The sequence below is a fragment of the Tupaia chinensis genome, unplaced genomic scaffold, assembly GCF_000334495.1.
Source record: "Tupaia chinensis unplaced genomic scaffold, TupChi_1.0 Scaffold000232_1, whole genome shotgun sequence".
Classification (NCBI taxonomy): Eukaryota; Metazoa; Chordata; class Mammalia; order Scandentia; family Tupaiidae; genus Tupaia; species Tupaia belangeri.
The window spans coordinates 1,142,960-1,164,248 of NW_006159708.1; the positions used below are offsets into that span (position 1 = coordinate 1,142,960).

The 21,289-nt window shown below is 36.8% G+C and overlaps 1 protein-coding gene across 3 annotated transcripts in view; it reads right to left on the reverse strand.

Annotated features, from left to right (window-relative positions):
* Positions 1 to 21,289, reverse strand: part of IPO11 (importin 11) — a 229,725-nt gene that overhangs the window by 55,257 nt on the left and 153,179 nt on the right. For all 3 annotated transcript variants that reach the window (XM_006148320.2, XM_027771805.1, XM_027771806.1), the window contains exons 25-27: positions 15,587 to 15,682; positions 14,746 to 14,859; positions 6,908 to 7,029 (exon numbers count right to left, since the gene is read on the reverse strand). In XM_006148320.2, coding sequence (XP_006148382.1) covers positions 6,908 to 7,029; positions 14,746 to 14,859; positions 15,587 to 15,682 — 332 coding nt within the window. The remainder of the gene's footprint in view (positions 1 to 6,907; positions 7,030 to 14,745; positions 14,860 to 15,586; positions 15,683 to 21,289) is intronic.

A 21,289-nucleotide genomic window follows, 5' to 3' on the forward strand; every position in this document is an offset into this window, starting at 1 on the left:
GGGGAAAACTATTTCCAGGGCCAGCAGGTAATATGGTGGTTGGGGTGCTGGACTCCCACATGGCCAAACGCAGTCTAAGTCCTGGACCTGGCAACTTCCTTTCTCACTCTGCCCCCCATCTGGTTTCTATCTGATGACTATAGCAAGTTAAACTATAATAATAAATAAAATAAAGACTTAAAAAAAATTTCCATCAGTCCTTCTCAGACTGGCTTCTCCTGAATAAACTCCAGAGGACACATTAGAGTTTCATACTCGTAAACAGCGTAGCTTTTCATTAGCAACAAGGACAGTGTGACTAACTTTAACTGGTAACTTGACTGTTAACACCAGTTTAATCTATGAAGAGATACAAACCCATTTATAAAATCAAATCTGTGTAATATATGGGAAACTGCTATAGGAAACTACCAATTGCTCGAATGGACTCCATTAGAACACATAATTCATGGGGCTGGCAGGTGGCATGGAGATTAAGGGCGCCAGACTCCCATATAGCCAACTGTGGTTCGAGTTCTGGACATGGCAGCTTGCTTTCTCACGTTCTATCTCTCTCTGTCTCTTTCTCTCGTCAAATTAAATAAAATTAAATAATTCTTAAAAAAAGGTAATTCATAATTAGAATTGATTAGTTACTTTAGAAATAATCTTAAAGACTCTCATCTGTTTTGTGAGTTATGATAGATAATAAATGTGAACTGTAAACTAATGGTGTTTCATTCCAAAATTAACCATCATAATAATAGAAGCAATAAATGATACAAGCTACAAGATGGCCATATCTGGAAAATGGTATGCTAAGTTAAAGAAGCCAGTCAACAGGGAACCAGCAGTTAGCGCGAAATGGCTATGTCGATGGACTCCCACATAGCTGGCCACGGTTCGCGTCCCGGACCGGGTGGCTTAAAACTCACGCCGGGCGCATGTACGTGCGTGCCCAAGATCCTGAGAGGAGAATGGAGGAGAAGGGATTGCGGCGTGACCATCCCCCCTGGGGGGTGATTTCTCACTTTCTGTCTCTATGTCTCTCTCTCTGTCTTTGTGGCGAGCGCATGCGCCCTATAGCAAAAACCTCTCCAAAAAAAAGAAGCCAGTCAACAAAGGCCACATATTATATTATTAATATGAAATGTCCAAAACAGGCAAGTCTACAGAAATAGAAAGTAGACTGGGTGTTGCCGAGAGCTGGGGGGAATGAGGAAATGAAGAGAGACTGCTAACCTGGTTTCTTTTTAGGTTGATAAAAATGTTTTAGCATTTGTTGTGGTAATAACTATACAATTCTACCGATACGCTAAAAACTACTGAATTGTAAGCTCAAAATGGGTTATTTGTATGGTCTGTGAATTATGATGCAATAAAACTATTAATAAAACAAAAAAGGATTTTAAGAGAGTTTTCTTCTAAAAGACATTAAAAAATTGAGAATTTTCATTGTAGAGATCAACTAATATCTTAGAATAGGTTTTATAGATATAAGAAAATACTACTGAGGCTAGCAGATGGTGTGGTGGTTAAGGCACTGAACTCTCACACAGCTGACCACAGTTTGGGTTCCAGACCTGGCAGTTTCGCTTTCTCACTCTCCCTTTCCCCTTCTCTATCTGGTTAGCCCATATGCTCTATAGCAAATTTTAAAACTAGTTATAATAATAATGATAAATAAAATTATTAAATAATTTTTTTGAAGAGGTTTTTGCTATACGGCATGTGCACTCACCAGAAAGGCAGAGAGAGACAGAGAGACAGAAAATGAGAAATCACCCCCCAGGGAGGATGGCCACAATGCAATCCCTTCTCCTCCATTCTCCTCTGTGGATTTTGGGCACGCACACACACGCGCCCGGCATGAGTTTTAAGCCATCGGGTCCGGGACGTGAACCACAATCGACTACATGGGAGTCCAGCGACATAGCCATTACGCTAACTGCTGGTCCCAATAATTCTTTTAATAAAAAGAAAATACTAATAAAAAATATCCTATGTTAAGGAATGAATAATAAAATTAATCATGTTACATAATCACTTAGAAATGGTTAGTACCATCAGATGGCATAGTGGTTACATCACTGGACTCTCACATAGCCATCTGCAGTACAAGTCCTAGACCTGGTGCTTGAAAATCACACTGGGTACATGTGCATGCATGCATCCATGCACAAGATCCATTTCTCACTTTCCCTCTCACTGTCTCTTTCTCTATCTTCCTCTCTCTCTCCAGTGAGCACACATACCCTAAGACAAAAATCCCTTTAAAAAAAAAAAAAGAAATGGGGTCCGACAGGTGGTGTGGTAGTTAAGGAGACTGGACTCCCACATGGCTGACCGTGGTTTGAGTCCCAGACCAGGCAGCTTGCTTTCTCACTTTCCTTCCCTCTCTCTCTCTGTTTCACTCTGGTCAACTTCAAAATAAATAAATAAATAAATAAAATAGTGACAATGCATAAAAATAAGTCTTTAAAAAAGGTCCATTCACATGCTTCAGTACCAGTATGGGGTTTTTGTTTTCCGCCTTTGTGTGTTTGTATACATAAGATAATAGTAAATGGCTTTCTGTTTTTGAAACCTTCACCAAAACAAAAACTGTGTATAAGTTTATATGTTTGAGATCCTGTCATGCTGAGCAACCTCAGAATAAGAAATAAGTTCCTCCAAATTAAATTGAAAGTCTTCCCGAAGCCATAACCTTTCAAATTAATGATTTTGTAATTGGGCAATCTAAATTGGATAACTTAAAAGCAATCATCAGAATTTTTATCTATCTGTAGTCATATAAATTCAATAGTTTATTTGCAGAATTCCTGAAAGGAGAAATTCTATGGGTACTAGTAAGCTCCCCTCCCACATGACAAAAATGGACAAATCCCAGTGTTTAGCTAAGAAAGACTGTAAGTGAGCATTTTAATCCTCTAGTAAAACTTCCTTTATAAAAAGTTGAAATGCTTATGCTCTATTGACTGAAAGGTCATTATTCATGAAATGTCTAAGATTTGGCTCATGGAAATTTAATCAGATGGTTAAAGATGTTAGCAGTTTAGGACTTGCTGGCATAAATGAGTGAACAAATCTGATCTAAACTATTGTGCATGTTTCTTTTCTTAACCCCAATTCATTCCTTATGTGTAGGCCTCAATCTTTGCAGTATTTGAGTTACTGATTCAGCAGAAGCAAGAAGAACCAATAACTCTGTAGTAATCAGAATGTTACCCAATTGTATATTGTTTACTTTATTGTAAATACTGGTGAACAGTGGTCAATAAATAGTTTTATATTCCTTAAAAAAAAAAAGTCCATTTAAATTAATAATTCAGATACAACAACATACCTGCTTAAATTAAATGCTTATAAACTGTTTTTTGTTTAACTATATTTAAAATTATATTAAGATATTCTTTGGAGTCTAATTTTTACCTTAAGTATACTGGTGTGATGTTTTAAAAATTATAAAATGACTTTAAAAATTCTTAAATTTCAATAAATTTCTAAGAGCTCACAGTATGGGTTCTATTCCTGAGATAAGTAAGAATTATAAAGGGGTAGACTCTCTCCAACCTAAGGAGGCTTAGTAGTAAACCTTATACCCAGAAAACTTTATTATAAGGCAATTTTTTCCTGGAAAGCAAGTCATCACATCTAAAAATTCAGCTATTTTAGCAAATCCCTTTTCAATTTATCCAACTAGCTTATATTAAATATCCCCCATTGATGACTCGCTTGATCCTAAAAAAAGAAAAAGTGAGATTCAAAATCCCTAATGTACTTGGTCTCAAAAAACACTTTACCACATCTAAAATTCTTAGAACTGCATTAAATATATGTTCTTAAAGATAGTGGAAAAATTGCTATTTTGAGAGCAACAGCCTGGAGAGAAAGGTCTGATTATTCTTCTCATCTACAAGTAGTACTTTTTTATTTAATCAATGTTTTTTAAGAAAAACTGAAAAACATTAAAAGCTAGATAAAAATACATAAAAATAAATAGTAAATAATAGGCTAGATATTATTTTCATATGCAAACTATCTGAAGAAAATATTCCCTCTCGGGACCAGCAGTTGGCATAATGACTATGTCACTGGACTCCCATGTAGTTGACCGTGGTTCGCATCCTGGACCCAGTGGCTTAAACTCACGCCGGGAGCATGTGCACACGAGCCCGAGATCCCAAGAGAAGAATGGAGGAGAAGAGATTGTGGCATGGCCAACCCCCTAGGAGGTGATTTCTTGCTCTTGGTCTCTCTGCCTCCTTCTGGAGAATGCACACGCCCTATAGCAAAAACCTCTCCAAAGAAAAAGAAAAGAAAACATTCCCTCTCTAAATAGACTCTTAAAAAGAAAGTCAAGCTTGGACACTCAGAATTGGTAAATTATTCCAGATTTTAAAAATAAATAAAATAGAAAAGACACATCAGGTTGCACCGCATAATACTGGATTGTTGCGGGACCAGCAGTTAGCGTAATGGCAATGTCGCTGGACTACTATGTAGTCGACAGCAGTTCAAGTCCTGGATCTGGTGGCTTAAAATTACACCAGGAGTGTGTGCGTGCGTGCCCAAGATCCCGATAGGAGAATGGAGGAGAAGGGATTGCAGCATAGCCATCCCCCTGGGGGGATGATTTCTCACTTTCTCTAACTGTCTCTCTCCGTCTTTCTAGCGAGCACACGCACCCAACAGCAAAAACCTCTCCAAAAAAAAAAAAAAAATTGGATTGTTGGAAAAATCATGATGCATCTTTGCACAGAAAAAATATGTCATGACTTTTCTGACAATCCAATAATTAAATTTAAAAAAAAAAAGCATTATGCTTAGAAGGTAGCCAAGAAGATGTAATGAGAATGTATAGCATATCATAAACAGTATCATGTATCCCTACATTGATAATAATAAATCTATAAAAGATCATCAAGCAAAATGTGCTAAGTAATAAGCTATAAAGTTATTAAACATTGAGAAAGTTGTCAATATTAAAGAAAAATGTTGGAACCAGCAGTTAGCGTAATGGCTATGTTGCTGGACTCCCATGTAGTTGACAGCAGTTCGTGTCCCAAACCCAGTGGCTTAAAACTCATGACAGGCAAGTGTGCGTGCGTGCCCAAGATCCCGAGAGGAGAATGGAGAAGGGATTGCGGTGTGGCTATCCTCCCTGGGGGGTGAGTTCTTGCTTTCTGTCTGTCTCTGTCTGTCTGGCAAGCGCACACGCCCTAAAGCTAAAAAAGCTCTCAAAAAAAGAAAAGAAAAATGTCAAAATCAAACACATGAACCAACCAACCAAAAGTCTTCTACACATAATTTCTTGAATTCTGAATTTGGTTATTTCTTTAGGTTTACTACCTTAATACAAAATTTACTAGGGTCAGCAGATGGCATGGTGGTTAAGGTACTGGATTCCCACATAGCAGATAGCAGTTCGAGTCCTAGACCCAGAGGCTTGAAAATCATGACAAATAGATAATTTTTTTTAAAGTTTGAAAAACCAAATTTATTATACACATACTTCATATGAAAAAATATATTTTTCCTATTCAAATTCAATTATTCCAAGAGGCTCATACAGCATCACATCCCTATCCCAACAACACAAACTCCTTCACACATACACGCACTTAGCTTATGTAATCTGTGTACATAAAGCCTTTCTGTAATGTAGTTTATTCAGGGATTGAGCCCAGACCTAGCAGCTCGCTCACTCGCTCGCTCTCGCTCTCTCTCTCTCGTGAGCACATGTGCCCTGTAACAAATTAAATAATAATAATAGTAATAAATAAATTTAAATAATTCTTTAAAGAAACTTTCGGCATTTTTATTATTTCTTTAATGGGAATGAGAATTTTTACCAAAATTATTAAGTACAATATAATGACTTCATCTATGTAAGGACACAAAGTCAACTTGCAAGATTCTTCAGAGATAATAAAAAATAAAGAGGTAACAAAATTATCTAACAATGTTTTTAGTTCTATACTTTATAACATACTTTATGATGTGATACTGACTTTTAGACAATTAGCTAATGGGCTGGCCCTGCAGCCTTATGGTTAAGAGAGGTGGATCCTACGTACATGGCCAACCACAATTCTAATCCTGGCCTCAATAACCTCAAAGTCACACTAGGACCAGCAGATGGCGTAATGGTTATGTCACTAGACTCCCAACACAGTCAACCATGATTATATTCCCAGACCCAGCTGACTCACGCTGGGCCTGTTTGTGTGTGTGCCAAAAAATCCCAAGAGGAAAAGAGAGAAGGGACTATAGCCTAGCTATCCCCCCTAGGGGGGTGATTTCTTGCCTCTGTCTCTGTCTCTCTAGCGAGTACACATATCCTATAGCAAAACCAAAAACAAAACTAAAACTCTTTCTAAAAAAGAAAAACCACACCAGACACATACATACATATACATATATCCAAAAAACTGACAAGATGGAAAAATGGGTCAGAAATTGCTGCATGACCAGATCCCACTGAGGGCGATCTCTTTCTGTTTCTCTCTGATGAGTGCATGCCCTCTGGTAATACAATAAATAAATAAAAATAGAGCCAGCTCTATGACTGGTGGTTAATGCAGCCAGATCTCACATGGCTAACCCGGCAATCTGACCCCTATAGTTCAAGTCTCAGACCCAGCAGCTAAAGTCTGGTTATCATTAAAAAGTAAATTCAGACAAAAATGAAATTGATAAAATGAATAATATACAATCAAGTATAAATGGAGCACCCTCCACTCAAGAGTAAACATCCTATTCATTTTTCTAGATCTAGAATAACACTTGCCAAGTCATCCACTAACAAAATTACCATCCATATGAAAGCAACTCTACTGAGCAACACACAGCAATACCAATGGCCAAAATCACTGTTAATGACTTGATGCTTTAAAGAAACTATTTTAAGAAAATAATTCCTTACCTATTATCAGATGGCAGAAGAGAAAGCAAAGCCAAAGCTGAAAGTTTTCTTCTTTCAGGCTGGGTAATATTGTCCATTCGATCAACCCACATTTCAATCATATTTCCCAAAAGCTGATCCATCTGAAATATTAGGAAAAGGCACCTCAAGATATGTGAAATGTTTTTATCTGTAGATTGGGTAAGTACTGTTAAAAGTTAAATCTCTTAAGTTGTGGTTAAAGTTCAATGAACACAAATCATAGAATTGGGATACCTGAATTTGGGGCAAGTCTACAGCTAAGAAAGGGATCATCTGGGCAAAACCAGAAATATATTCTAATTAATCCTGAGAGCTAATTAATCCTAAGAACTAAGTAGACTTCTTCAAAGCTTGTATGAAGCCAATAAATGTGATTTTAGTAACTTCACTTAGTAAGTCACCAATCAATATACTTTTCCTGACAGACTTTTGAAAAGCACATGCATATGTTAAAAATGTTAACTTATACTTAGATTATAGTTTATTTAGTAAGAATTTTCTTGCTCAATGTTCTATAATTTTCTGGATTGATCTCTTGTTTTTCTCAGAGGAAAAAAAAGGTTGCAACATCAATGAATCATTTCCTAGGGCATTTATATGATACATCAAAAATAAAGCTAAAATAAATCAACACAACACAGAATTTGCATGATCATTCATTTTGTATGTCAACTCAGCTACACAATAGTGTCCAGTTCTTTGATCTAACACTACCTAGATGTTGCTGTGAAAATACTAGCTGATTTGACTGACATTGACAGTGAACTGACATTAATAAAGGAAATTACCACAGATAATACAGATAGGATTTATTGACTCAAATGAAAAATAAAAAGCACAAATTGAGTATTCCTAAAATAGGAGAAATTTTGTCATGAGACTAACAGAAATCCTGCTTGAGTTTCCAGTCTTCCAAAATTCAAACTTGTCTAGCCCTACCTCACATGAGCTAATTCCAGAAAACTTCCCTCTCTACACACATGCGTGCACACAGTACATACTCTATTGTTTGTCTCTTTCTGGAGAGCCCTGAATAAGGTGTTAAAATCTGTACATTAACACGTGACCAAATGTTACTGATTACATAAATTCAATCTCAGAGTTTGCTTATAAATACTCAACTTCTAATACCTTTTTTAAAAATTGTATTTATCAAAGTCTCTAACTCATGGATTTAGTAACATGAAATCAACTTTAAGTTCCCTTATTTTTCTACTTTAGTGCTTCTGTTTTTCCCAACAAAAGCTTCAACACATTCTTCATAAAAAATAGTCAGGAAAGTACTTACTAGTTCAAGAGCATTATTTATACTTGAGTTCCCCAAATCAGATGCTGCACCCTAAGATGCCACAGTGATCTCACAGAACATTTAAAATTGTTGAAATAGTGACATCTATCAGATACTTCAAGAATGACAACCTCAATGTAGTTTTCAATTTTAACATTACAGTCCTCTCAGTGACTTCATATCTTTGCAAAGTACTCCCAACAATCAAGGTAGAACAGAAACTTCAGGTAGAGGTACCCAATCTGATTTCAAGGTTTGAGAAATCTGAGTAGTACCCACTAGACAAAGTCAGTAATTGTGGTTAAGAATGAAATAAAGGGGCTGGCAGGTGGTGTGGTGGTTGAGGGCGCTGGACTCCTACATGGCCGACTGAGGTTTGTGTCCTCGACCTGGCAGCCTGCTTTCTCTAGCTTTCTTTCTCTTTCTCTCTCTCTCCCCCCACCTCCCTCTCTCACTCTGGATCACTCTGGTCAAATTACAAATAAATAAATAAGCAAACAATAAATAAATATAAATAATTCCTATAAAAAATAATGAAATAAAATGTTCTTTTTCTTTAGATTTGTGTATTTTTTTTTTTTTTTTGGAGAGGTTTCTGCTATAGGGCGCATGTGCTCGCCAGAAAGACAGAGAGAGACAGAGAGATGGAAAGTGAGAAATCACCGCCCAAGGGGGATGGCCACGCTTCAATCCCTTCTTCTCCATTCTCCTCTGCAGATCTTGGGCATGCACGCACATGCGCCTAGTGTGAGTTTAAGCCACTGGGTCCAGGACTTGAACAACGGTAGACTACATAGGAGTCCAGCGACACAGCCATTACCTAACTGCTGGTCCCTAGATTTGTGTATTATTAAACAGCTACATGACTTTCCCAATAACTCAATACACTGTCACTAGGGAACTTGCAGTCTCAGTACACTATAACTTATCTTAATATTCATGGTCACAAATGGTCTCTTCTGTTAAAGAAACTGCAATTGCATTCAAAGTTTTTTAGCCCTTCTAAGTACTGAACAAGATATTCACATATTCAGTATTCTAATGTCCCTGAAATACACCCAAAAGACATTTAATTATTTTTCTCAGTCATTTAATTTGTTGGTTTAATTCTATTAATTTTATTTTGCTCTCAAGAACAGAACTTCACAATTATCATAGGATACAGTAAGTTATGCAAAAATTCAATATATTTTCCACTTATCAATAAACAAAAGTAATACACATAATTACACAGTATTTCTTGGAATAGTTTTGACTGAATGGTACATCATACTGCTTCATTTCTATAGTACCCTCCACTTTTTTCTGTGTCCTTTCTTTAATCTTCTATATTTAATCACCTTTTTGAGTCCAATCTGTCACTTAAGGAACTGCAACTCTTTACAATAAAATATGAAGAATTCTAACAGACATGTCAATACATCTACTCATCATACTGGGAACAAGTACCAAAAGACAAAAAAAGAAAAAAGCATTAAGATGAGAAAGCAATAAAATTGAAACAACAATATTTTGTGCATACAAAAATCTAAGAAAATGTATAGGGACCAACAGATGGCATAACGATTACGTCTCTGGACTCCCACGTTATCGACCACAGTTAAGAGTCTTGGACCCTGTGGCATAAAACTCATGCTGGTACGTGCGTGTGCACGCGCCTAAAATTCCAAGAGGGGGAGGGATTGAAGCATGGCCATCTCCCCTGAAGGGTGATTTCTCACTTTCTGACTTTCTGTCTGGCAAGTGCACACACCCGACAGCAAACATCTCTCTCAAAAAAAAAACAAACAAAAAAAAAACACATAACCACTAGCAAGTGTTTAAGGTGGTCAAAATGTAAGTCAATTTCATCTCTCTTCACTGCTGATTAAGTGACTGAAAACCAGGATTTTTTTATAGTACTGTATAGAATACCATCAAGCCTAAATAATTAGGATAAAATTAACAAAACACGTGGGGGATATATACAATAAAAACCTACAAAACACTACTGAGAACACTAAAAAAAAACCAAATAAATATAAATCCATGTTCAGAGATTGGAAGACTCAATATTACAAAAATGTCAATTCTTCCTAAGTTGATCTATAGGATAATACAACCCAATTCAACATCCCACCAGACATTTTTTTGTTAGAAATTGACAGTCCAATTCTAAACAAATATGGAAATACAAAAGACCTAAATTAGGAAAAACAATTTTGAACAAAAAGAACAAGGTTGGGGGATATATGGTATCAGATTTCAAAGACTATTAAAAAGCTACATTAACCAAAAAAGTGCAATAGCATTAAAAACAAAAATTTAGACCCAGTCACGATGGCACTTCCAGCCTCCCAGCCTGCCACTGCTTGGAAAGCTAGAAACTAGGGGCCGGCAAGTGGCATGGTGGTTAAAGGCGCTGGACTCCCACATGGCCGACCACAGTTCAAGTCTCGGACCTGGTGGCTTGCTTTCTCACTTCCTCTCTCTCTCTCTCTCTGTCTCTCTCTGATCAAACTGGAAAATAATAATGATAATAATAAAGTTAAAATAAAATAATTTAAAAAAAAAGAAGAAGAAAGCTAGCAGCTACATGAAAGGGTGAATTCAATTCTTAAGCCAATCTGAACACACCATGCCTATAATCCTAGCTAAACGGGAGGCTGGGTTAGGAGGATCTCAACACAGAGAGAACCTGTAAAAAAATGCCTATCTCTGTCTCTGTCTTTTGCCTTCCCTCTCAAAAAGGAAAACTTAGGGCCAGCAGTTGGCATGGTGGTTGAAGGGCTGGACTCTCACATGGCTGATCATAGTTTGAGTTTTGGACCTAGCAGCTTGTTTTCTCACTTTCCCTCTCTCTCTTTCTACCTCTCTCTAGTGAGTGCATGTGGCCTATAGTAAATTAAATAATAATAATGGTTAATAAAATTAAATAATTTTTTAAGAGAGATTTTTGCTATAGGGCATACACTATCACTGGAGAGACAGATAGCAAGAAATCAAACCCACCCCCAGGGGTAATGGCCACACCACAATCCCTTCTCCTTGGGATTCTGGACACACGTACACAGGTGCCTGGGGTTGAGTTTTAAGCCACTGGGTCTGGGACTTGAACTGCAGTTGACTACATGGGAGTCTGGAGTCATAACCATTACAAGGTCTGCTATTCCCACTTTTTTTTCTTTTTTAAAGGAACATTTAATGAAAATTTAGGTCAATGAAATAGAGTAAAATAAAAAATTAGTTAACATTTTTTTTAATTGAGAGCGTACCTGCACTTTCTTGAGAAAATGAGAATGCACCACCACCTCCCCCTCTCCGAGAATGTGATCATGATACAATCCCTTTTCTCAATCTCTCCACCCTGTCAGGATTTGGGGCACATGTGCACCCATGCCCAACATATTTTGAATCTCAGTCAGTCATGTGGGGTCTGGCTCCCTTAACCAATGAGCAACAGGGCTAGCCCAGATACACTATTTTTTTCTGGAGAGGTTTTTTTGCTATAGGGTGTGTGCACTCGCCAGACAGACAGAGAGAGAGAGAGAGACAGAAAGCGAGAAATCACCCCCCAGGGGGGATGGCCACAGAGCAATCCCTTCTCCTCCATTCCCCTCTCGAGATCTTGGGCACACACGCACATGCACCCGGCGTGAGTTTTAAGCCACCAGGTCTAGGACGCGAACCGCAGTCAACTACATGGGAGTCCAGTGACATAGCCATTATGCTAACTGCTGGTCCCAGCCCAGATACACTTTTGAATAACCAACTGACTTTTACATATATATATGCATATAAATATTTATAAAAAAAATCAGTGAGATTGTCATAAGAATGTTTCTTATTGGAACATTTTTCATCAATACCAAGAAGTTTAATATTTCAAATATTCTTTAATCTAGCTGCATGAGACCAACAAACATCATTACATATTAGGTTTCTCATATTTTTAAAGTATTTTATAAAGCTGTTTTCCCAAAAGTGGGAAACAAATCAAGAATGTAATAGTCCCACTATCAATATTAATTTCTAAAATTCCTATTAAATATTTCAATTCTTAAAAACTCTATTAATATGGCATAGGATAGTATTCAAAAATTTTTTGACTGATACTTTTCCAAGTATTTTTATTCACTTTGACTTTAAAAATTGTGTTCACTTTAAAAATTGTGCTTGCTATTTTAAACACTTAACTGTCTATCATGCACTTATGTTTCTTTACCTATTTTTCCTCACTGATGGTTGAAAAAAATATTTACTTTTGTCAGGAACTTTAACAAAACACAGTTGACACAGTTAAAGAATATAGTTAGAACCTTCAACTTTTAATGATAAAACTCTTAAGCACATTTGCCATTCAAAATTTGTATCACTAGAATTAAGTAAATCACATTTTTGTTGAAGAAAAAGTGTTTTGAGGGATCCAGCCAGGTGATGTGGAGGTTAAGCCTGCTGGATCCCACATGGCTGACTACTGGTTCCAGTCCCAGACCTGGCATCTTCGAAATCATGCCAGGCATGTGTGCATGCATGTCCAAAATTTTGAGAAAAGAATGAAGAAGAAGGGATTGCAGGGGCCACACATCTCCCTAGAGGGTGATTTCTTGCTGTCCCTCTCTGTCTCTCTCTGGTGAGCACAAACGCCCTACAACAAAAACTTTAAAAAAAAAAAAAATTGCTTTTCCTCCAGATATAAAAATTACTTTGTTTTAGTCTGCACTGACTCCTGTAGTCCAGCCTATTCACATTCTTCAGCTTATCAGGAGAAGTTCTCAATTACAGTTTATGGCTGATAAAATGTCTTTATAATCCTACAAAATTTAAAGATTTACAATATTTTAAAAAAATAATAAGCTTTTCATAGTAGAATTCAAACAATGACACCAGTTATCAAAGTTTTTTTTTTAACATTATCTATAATTAGCACAACTTACATTAACATTTTATCAACTGGTATGACCATGTTTTGACATTTATGCTGATAATTAGCTTTGGGCTAGAAAATTTAAAACTACTCTAGCTGGAACTGAGAACACACCTTCAAAACTGTAGTATATGAGTCTTGGTATAATATCCTAACTGATTTAATGTGAATCTATCCCAGCAAATGAAGAAAAGGTTAGAGGTGGAGCAAGGACTGAAAGGTAAAATTCTGGGGAGGATAAAAAAAGGAAGGCAGAGAGTTCTTCATGGCCACAGTTGGGAGTCAGTCAGTCAGAAAATGTGTGAATCAGTCAAACCTCTTCAGAACAATGACACAATCTGCACAATCCAGAAGACCAAATGTCTAATACAGAATAAAAGCCCCAGATTCTGGAAAATAATGTATTCTAGGCACCAGCACCAAGTAGTATGGATACAAGACCAATATAGAACAGAGAAAAAAAGGAGGGAAAAAATATGTATGAATTACTCTTAAATATGAAGGCATAAGTATTTTTCCCTTACATTTTTTCCATTATTGACTTCCTGTCAAAACAGATCATTTGTGGGACCAGCAGTTAACATAATGGCTATGTCGCTGGACTCTCATGTAGTCGACCACGGTTCGAGTCCCGGACCCGGAGGCTTAAACACGCTGGGCGCGTGTGCGTGCGAGCCCAAGATCCTGAGAGGAGAATGGAGGAAAAGGGATTGCGGCATGGCCATCCCCCCTGGAGGGTGATTTCTTGCCTTCTGTCTCTCTGGCGAGCGCACCCTATAGCAAAATCTCGTGGCACTCCCTCCTATAGAAAAAAAAAAAAAAAAAAAAAAGATCATTTGTCAACAGGAAAAGATAGGTCAAGATATATTTCAAATTCCTAAGTAAGACAGGACTCATGACCACTGCAGAGTTGCTATCATGAATAGACAGTCTCAAGTAATCAATTCAACCCAATCCAGAGACCAGCAGATGGTTAATGGTTGTGTTGCTGGATTCCCACGCAGTTTACTGTGGTTCAAGTCCCAGACCTGACAACTTAAAACTCGTGCCAGGTGCACATGCACAAGCACTCCAAATCCCAAGACAAGAGTGGAAGAAAAGTCATTACAGCATGGCGAGGGTGATCTCTCACCTGTCTCTCTGTTGAGCACATGCAACCTACAGCAAAAATCTGAAGAACCTGTTCTTCCAGCTACAGTCATTTTTAAATAAACTTTTCCTAAAAAGATTATCTTTCAGAACAAATACAAAGAAATTTTCTCAATCCATGGAACTAAAAACAAATTCATTAGAGGAATGGAACAAAGAAGGTACACGATATATGCAAAATATTCCTGTTTCAGAATATGTATCAATAAGAAAGGGGGGGGGGGCTGCCACTATAAATTAATCAAAATTCTATTCCATGGCTAAACAGAACAAAATTCCCTATTTTAAATAAGAATAAGATGTAAAAGTTTCAACTGCTATTTACATATTCATCTTTTTTTCTTCGCCAAAGATTTAAAAGGTAAAGGTTTAAACACTACAAAAAGACCTTTACAAAGATAAATTATTTCATCAAATTATTTCCAATTTATATTTGGATAAAGGCTCTTTAAATTTAAGTATATCAATTCTTACCTCCTGATTAAATTTATGTGCCATCTCATTAAGAAGTGAAGAAAAGAAACTAGTGTTTTGTAGCAGCACTCGACCCATAACTCCAAGGTATGTGGACATCACTACAGGATACCTCTGTACAAATAAAATCACAGCACATGTAAAATTGTGTTAAGGTACAAGCATAAGCAATTAGAAATAATTTTTGACATGGTTACAACCAAGACGGATATAAAATAACAATATTCTCCTTCATTCTGCTTCTTTTCATAACAAATTATCAATATTGCCTGGGTTCTAACCAATATACTAAATATATATACGAAATAGACTATATGAATATTTACATATGAATATTTACATAAGCTATATATGTATTCTGGGTAATACACATATACAACAAAGGCAAATGTATTTATTAATGGTATGTCTACATTACATTAAGTGCTTCTAACAAACAGTTACACAAATCTATTTAAGAGCTGGATTTGGGAAATAACCAATGATTTCATACATTTAGTCTACAACAGTACCAGCACTATTTTTCCCTTCATATTCTCAAGTATTGGAATCAAATCACTAACCATTCCTCTATTTCAAATCATTTTGTATACATGTACATATGAGTGAAAGATATATCAAAGAGGAAATGAAATCTCTACTTTGCTATGTAAAGACAGGAAGAGTGGAGTTGTGTAACTACCATGAAAATGTATTTCATTTAATGACAAAAATTATAAGGAAAGCTTTCTCCTTTTATACTAACAGGAGTGAAGAAACGCATTTTTCTATTAAAGGAGAATAATTAAAACTAGACCCCTAGAGCCTAATACTGTATTTAGAATGCTAAGAAAAATCTTACCTCCCCTTCTATAATACTCCTGAAAACACAGGGTAAAATTGGTTGAAACATTTGCGGGCCCAATACTGGGTTCACTTTAAGAGCATTTTCCACAACCTAAAACCAAAAAAATAGATTATAATACTCTAATGCTGCAAGTCATTGCCTCGTGTAAAACACAGGTAATAAACAGTGCACTAAATTAATTATCACATGTCAAATTTGAGAATACAAACAAGTACATGAGATGTGCAATATTCTGGCACTAGACACACTTATAGAAGATAATTTATTGACATTTCAATTTTCTATAGGCTGTAGAATAGTTAGACATAGCTATACATCTTGCATGAAATTATATTAAATCATACTGTGATAACATAGGTATTATATTCTTAATATAATTCTTAACCCTAGCACTTTAAAAAAGAACCCCTAGAAAGCATTACACTCATAGAGACAGCAAAGAGGCTTCAGGGCTGGTTAGCACAATGGGAGTGTGCTGCTAAAGCCAGGTCACAGGGTGATTTCAGTGTGAGACACTCGAGACCACATATGCGACTGTCTAGGATCTAACAGCATGGATCACTGGAGGAGGAGGACTGGGTGGGATCAGACCCTGCAAAGGGCGCTACTTCTTCCTTCTGCCTGTCATGTCCCCTGCCGTCTGTGTGTCTGTCTGACTTTCTTCCCCCAACCCCAGCATACATGCGCTCTATTGTGAGTAAAGAAAAATTTTAACTGTCTTTTTAAAAAGGAATTATCAGAGGACCAGCAGTTAATGTAATGGCTATGTCGCTGGACTCCCATGTAGTCAACCGCGGTTTGCGTTCCGGACCCGGTGGCTTAAAACTCACGTCGGGTGCGTGTGCGTGCGTGCCCAAGATCCCGAGAGGAGAACGGAGGAGAAGGGATTGCGGCGTGGCCATCCCCCCAGGGGGGTGATTTCTCGCTTTCTATCCCTCTGTCTCTCTCTGTCTGTCTGGCAAGCGCACGTGCCCTATAGCAAAAACCTCTCCAAAAAAAAAAAAAAATTACTATTTAAATTTCTAAATTTATCATCATTATTATTTTTAATATGCTACAGGACACATACACTCACCAGAGATGGGAGTGAGAAATCAAGCCTCCAGGTCCAGGACCTGAACCACAATTAGCCAGGTGGAGTACAACATCTTAACCACCACACCACTTGCAGGCCCCTTTACCTGGCCTTTTAAAAATTCGTAAAGGGTATGTGTACTCACCAGAGACAGAAACAGAAAATGAGAAAGGATCCCCACCCCCTCCATGGAGCATGGTCATGCTGTAATCCCTTCTCCTTCACCTTTTTGAGATGTGGAGGTGCATGCACATGTATATGATGTGTTTTTAAGGCCATGCAGGGGACTTGAACCATGGACTCTGACATGTAGGATCCAAATACTTTAACCACCAGGCCATGGGCTGGCCCTTAATTGACTTTTACAAGAGTTAATAAAAATGAGCTGTATAATTCAAAAGAGCTAAGAGAAGATGTTAAATGTCCTCATCACAAAAAAAAAAAAAAAAAAAAAAAAAAAGTGTATTTGTGGTTAGAAACATATACACATGTTCCAGAAACATGTACACATGTTCCTGCCAGGCTCAGGACTTAAACCATGATGTCAGCTATGTAGGATCCAGCACCTTATCCAGTCACCTGCTGCCCCTGTTTTGTCTTTGTTATATCCAACGTTATACCAAAGGAGGGCAGTGATACATGTAAAATACTATGTATTAAAGTTACTTGAAACATTCTTCTTAAATAACTGTGCCACAGCATAATAGTTAGATTCAAATGTTTCATTCTGGCTTTTACCTTTAGTAACCCCTTTCTCTGTATCTTTTTAAAATAATATAAGACATTTACATAGCTCCTAACTCTAAAATATAAAACAGATAACACATTCTAAAAGATCTAGTTTCCATTCATTCTCCCCCTTTTCATAGGTAACAACTTTTATTAATTTGGTTTATTCTTTCATTGCCACTATCATTCCACTCTTTAAACAGAAGAAAACACTACAGACCAATTTTTATATTCTCAAAATCACTCTAAATTGTACAGAGATCATGATTCCTTTGTAAAGCTGTAGAGTACTCTTATTTATTTATTTATTTGAAGAGGTTTCTGCTATGGGGTGTGGTGCGCTCACCAGAAAGACAGAGACAGAGAGACAGAAAGCAAGAAATCACCTCCCAGGGGGGATGGCCATGCCACAATCCCTTTAATCCCTTTTCCTCCATTCTCCTCTCGGGATCTTGGGCATGCACGCGCATGTACACGGGCCCAGCCTGAGTTTAAGCCACTGGGTCCAGGACTCGAACCGTGGTCGACTATATGGGAGTTCAGTAATATAGCCATTACACTAACTGCTGGTCCCTAAAGCACTTTATTTATGGCTGAATAAATTGTGGTAACACCAATCACTCAATTGCCTATTACTAATCATTTCTTATCAGCATTTTGCTATTACAAATAGAACTTTTGTACTTCAGTTTGAATCCATGCTTTTTCTGAATATACCTGAAACGAATTTTTCTGAGAGAAATTTCTGCTATATGGTACCTGCGCTTGCCAGAGAGACAGAGAAAGACAGAGAGCCAGCAATCACCCCCCAGGGGAGATGGCCAAGCCGCAATTCCTTCTCCTCTATTCTCCTCTTGGGATTTTTGGACACACACAAACACACACACACACACACACACACACAGTGTGAGTTTTAATCTACGAGGTCTGGAACTCAAACTGTGGTCAACTATGTCAAGAGTCCAGCAACATAGCCATTACGCCATCTGCCAGCCCCCTGACTGAAAATATAAAAAGCTCTTTTGTAAACATAAGCTTTTAGTTTGTGCCTTGGCATCCATTTTTATTTAGGTACTCTGAATACAAAATAGTTAGAAACATGGATCCTGAAGTCGGAATGCCTATATTATACCATAGTGCCCATAGCATCCATATTTACTATTATGTGACCTTAGACAAATTATTTACCTCTTCCTAATTTAACTTCTCATCTATAAAAATGGGGAGGGAAAGGGTTGGCAGGTGGAGTAGTGGTTAAAGGCTATGAACTCCCACATGGCCAACTGCGGTTCAAATATCGGACCTGACAGCTTGCTTTCCTCACTTTCTCTCTTTCTCTCTCTCTCTCCCTCTCCTGTCAAATTTAAATAAATAAATAAAAGAATAAAGTTATATAAGATAATTCTTTTTTAAAAAATGGGGGAAAGAACAATACAATTGTCATATGCTTATGTGAGGGTTAAATAAACTCTACACATTACATGTTTAGAAATGTGTAGCACACAGTCAATGCTGGTATTAGCAAATATTATTAGACTAAATTGTACCTTAAAAATATCTGTGTTATCTTAAGCCTTATTAAAGTGAATAAAAGGAAGTTGCCTTAATAATGCTTGGTACAGCAGGATAGAAAAGAGAATTTCAAATCTGAAAAAGGCATGTATACATATCAATAAATTTCAAATTAGAGAAATGTTAGCAATTTAAATTGAGTATTTTTAGACTTGTATTCATCTAGATACCTTTCTCTGAGTCAAAGAATACAATAAAGTCTATTTTAGCTCTAAATCAGTTGCTCCTAAAGTAGGCATACTGGTCTCTATCCAATCTTCATAACATTATAATTTTCTGCTTCAAAGAACAAAGAAGATACTTGCAGATACTGTCAGAAATTAATATAACAGTGACATTTGTTCAAAAATGTATTAAAAATGTGATATAGCATACTATATTAAGACACAATAAGCAATATTAAAAATGAAAATGGAATAATATTAAAAAACTATTATTGTAGCTACATTAAAACTGAGAACAGAAATACCAGAAATTTTTAGAGTTAGTCCAGTCTCCAAATATAGGCATAGAATAAAAGAATCACTCTGTTCAAACATTCCCTTACAAAAAAAGGTAAGTGGTTTATTCATACCTACTAGCATATTTCCAAGTATTCATCATCCATTTAATAATAAAAGGCAGTTTCTAAGATTTCAAGTCAAACATACAGATTTAACTAAACCAATGTTTATATAAAAATACCATCTTAATAAACACAATATTGGAATCCCAATATTTTTTTAAGAGAGATTTTTGCTATAGGGCACATGTGCTAGCCAGAGAAACAGAGAGAGAGAGAAAAGTAAGAAATCATCACTCAGGGGAGATGGCTACACCGCAAACCCTCGTCCCCCATTCTGCTCTTGGGATTTTGAACATGCATGCATGTGTGTCCAGCGTGAGTTTTAAGCCACCAGATCTGGGACTCAAACCATCGTCAACTACATAGGAGTCCAGCAACATAACCATAACACCATCTGCTGCTTCCCAGAATCCCAATTTTTAATTCCAGTGTGTTATTATCTTATTAACTGCCTACCTACTATTGGCATACTCAAAGAGAAACTTGATTAATCTGAAACATGTATTAATGTTACAAATATTTTACAATGGTGACTGATTTGTACTCAATTGTTCAACCCCCAAAATACTGTGTACAACTAAAGAACATAAAACTGACATTGCCTTTTCCATTTCAAATGAGAATAGATTTTTGCTACTAAAATTCCAAGGGTAGTGTTATACAGTATATATGCTCGAAATTTTCCATAACGGAAAAAAAAAAAAAAAAAAAAAAAAAGGCGTGTGTGCATGCGTGCTCAAGATCCTGAGAGGAGAAACCACCTGCTGAGTTTTCAATGTAAATTCAATATATTATTTCAATTTTTTTTTTTTTTTTTAGAAGAAACAGTCAAAGGAGGTAGTAGAAAAACTTCTTTTGTTTTTCTATAGCCAAAGAGTTTAGTAATAAGCAAACCAATTATTTGGCTACCCAGCATAATAGCCTGTTTTCCCCTAAAAGTATTCTATATAATGAGATAGCTACAAAATTATGCTATATAATTAGGTAAAAATAGTAAACTCTTATGATAGCTTATAATATGCTAGGCACTGTTTTAAGTGTTTCATATACATAAGTTTAAATAATGCTCACATCAACCACAAGAAATAGATAAAGTTATCATCTTCATTCTATAGATGGAAAATCAAGAACAGAGAGAACCTGGACCACCTTACACAGCTAAGAAGAAGCAGAAACAATATTCTAGCCCTGCCCATTTTGTTTCAGTTTAGAATCTTTCCTGTTATACTCCCTCTAATTATTTTGTGAAAATTAGAAACAACCAGAAAGAAGGAACTAAATCTCTTCCCTAGAACATCATAAATACATGCCTCATTTTTAATGGAAATGTAGTCTGTTAAGTGTTTAAAAGTGAGAAATAACCTCTTTACTTGGCTACTTAGAATATATGGGTTATAATTTAACATAAAGAGTTTCAAATATTACATTTATAATTTATTATAAATCATTTAGTATAGAGCCAGGTCATGGCCCAGGGGTTAAGAGAGCTAGATACCGGGAACCAGTGGTTAGCGTAATGGCTATGTCGCTGAACTCCCACATAGCCGACCGCGATTTGCGTCCTGGACCAGGTGGCTTAAAACTCACATCGGGCACATGTGCGTGCATGCCCAAGATCCCGAGAGGAGAATGGAGAAGGGATTGTGGCGTGACCATCCCCCCTGTGGGGTGATTTCTCGCTTTCTGTCTCTATGTCTCTCTCTGCCTGTCTGGCGAGCGCACATGCCCTATAGCAAAAATCTCTCCGAAAAAAAAA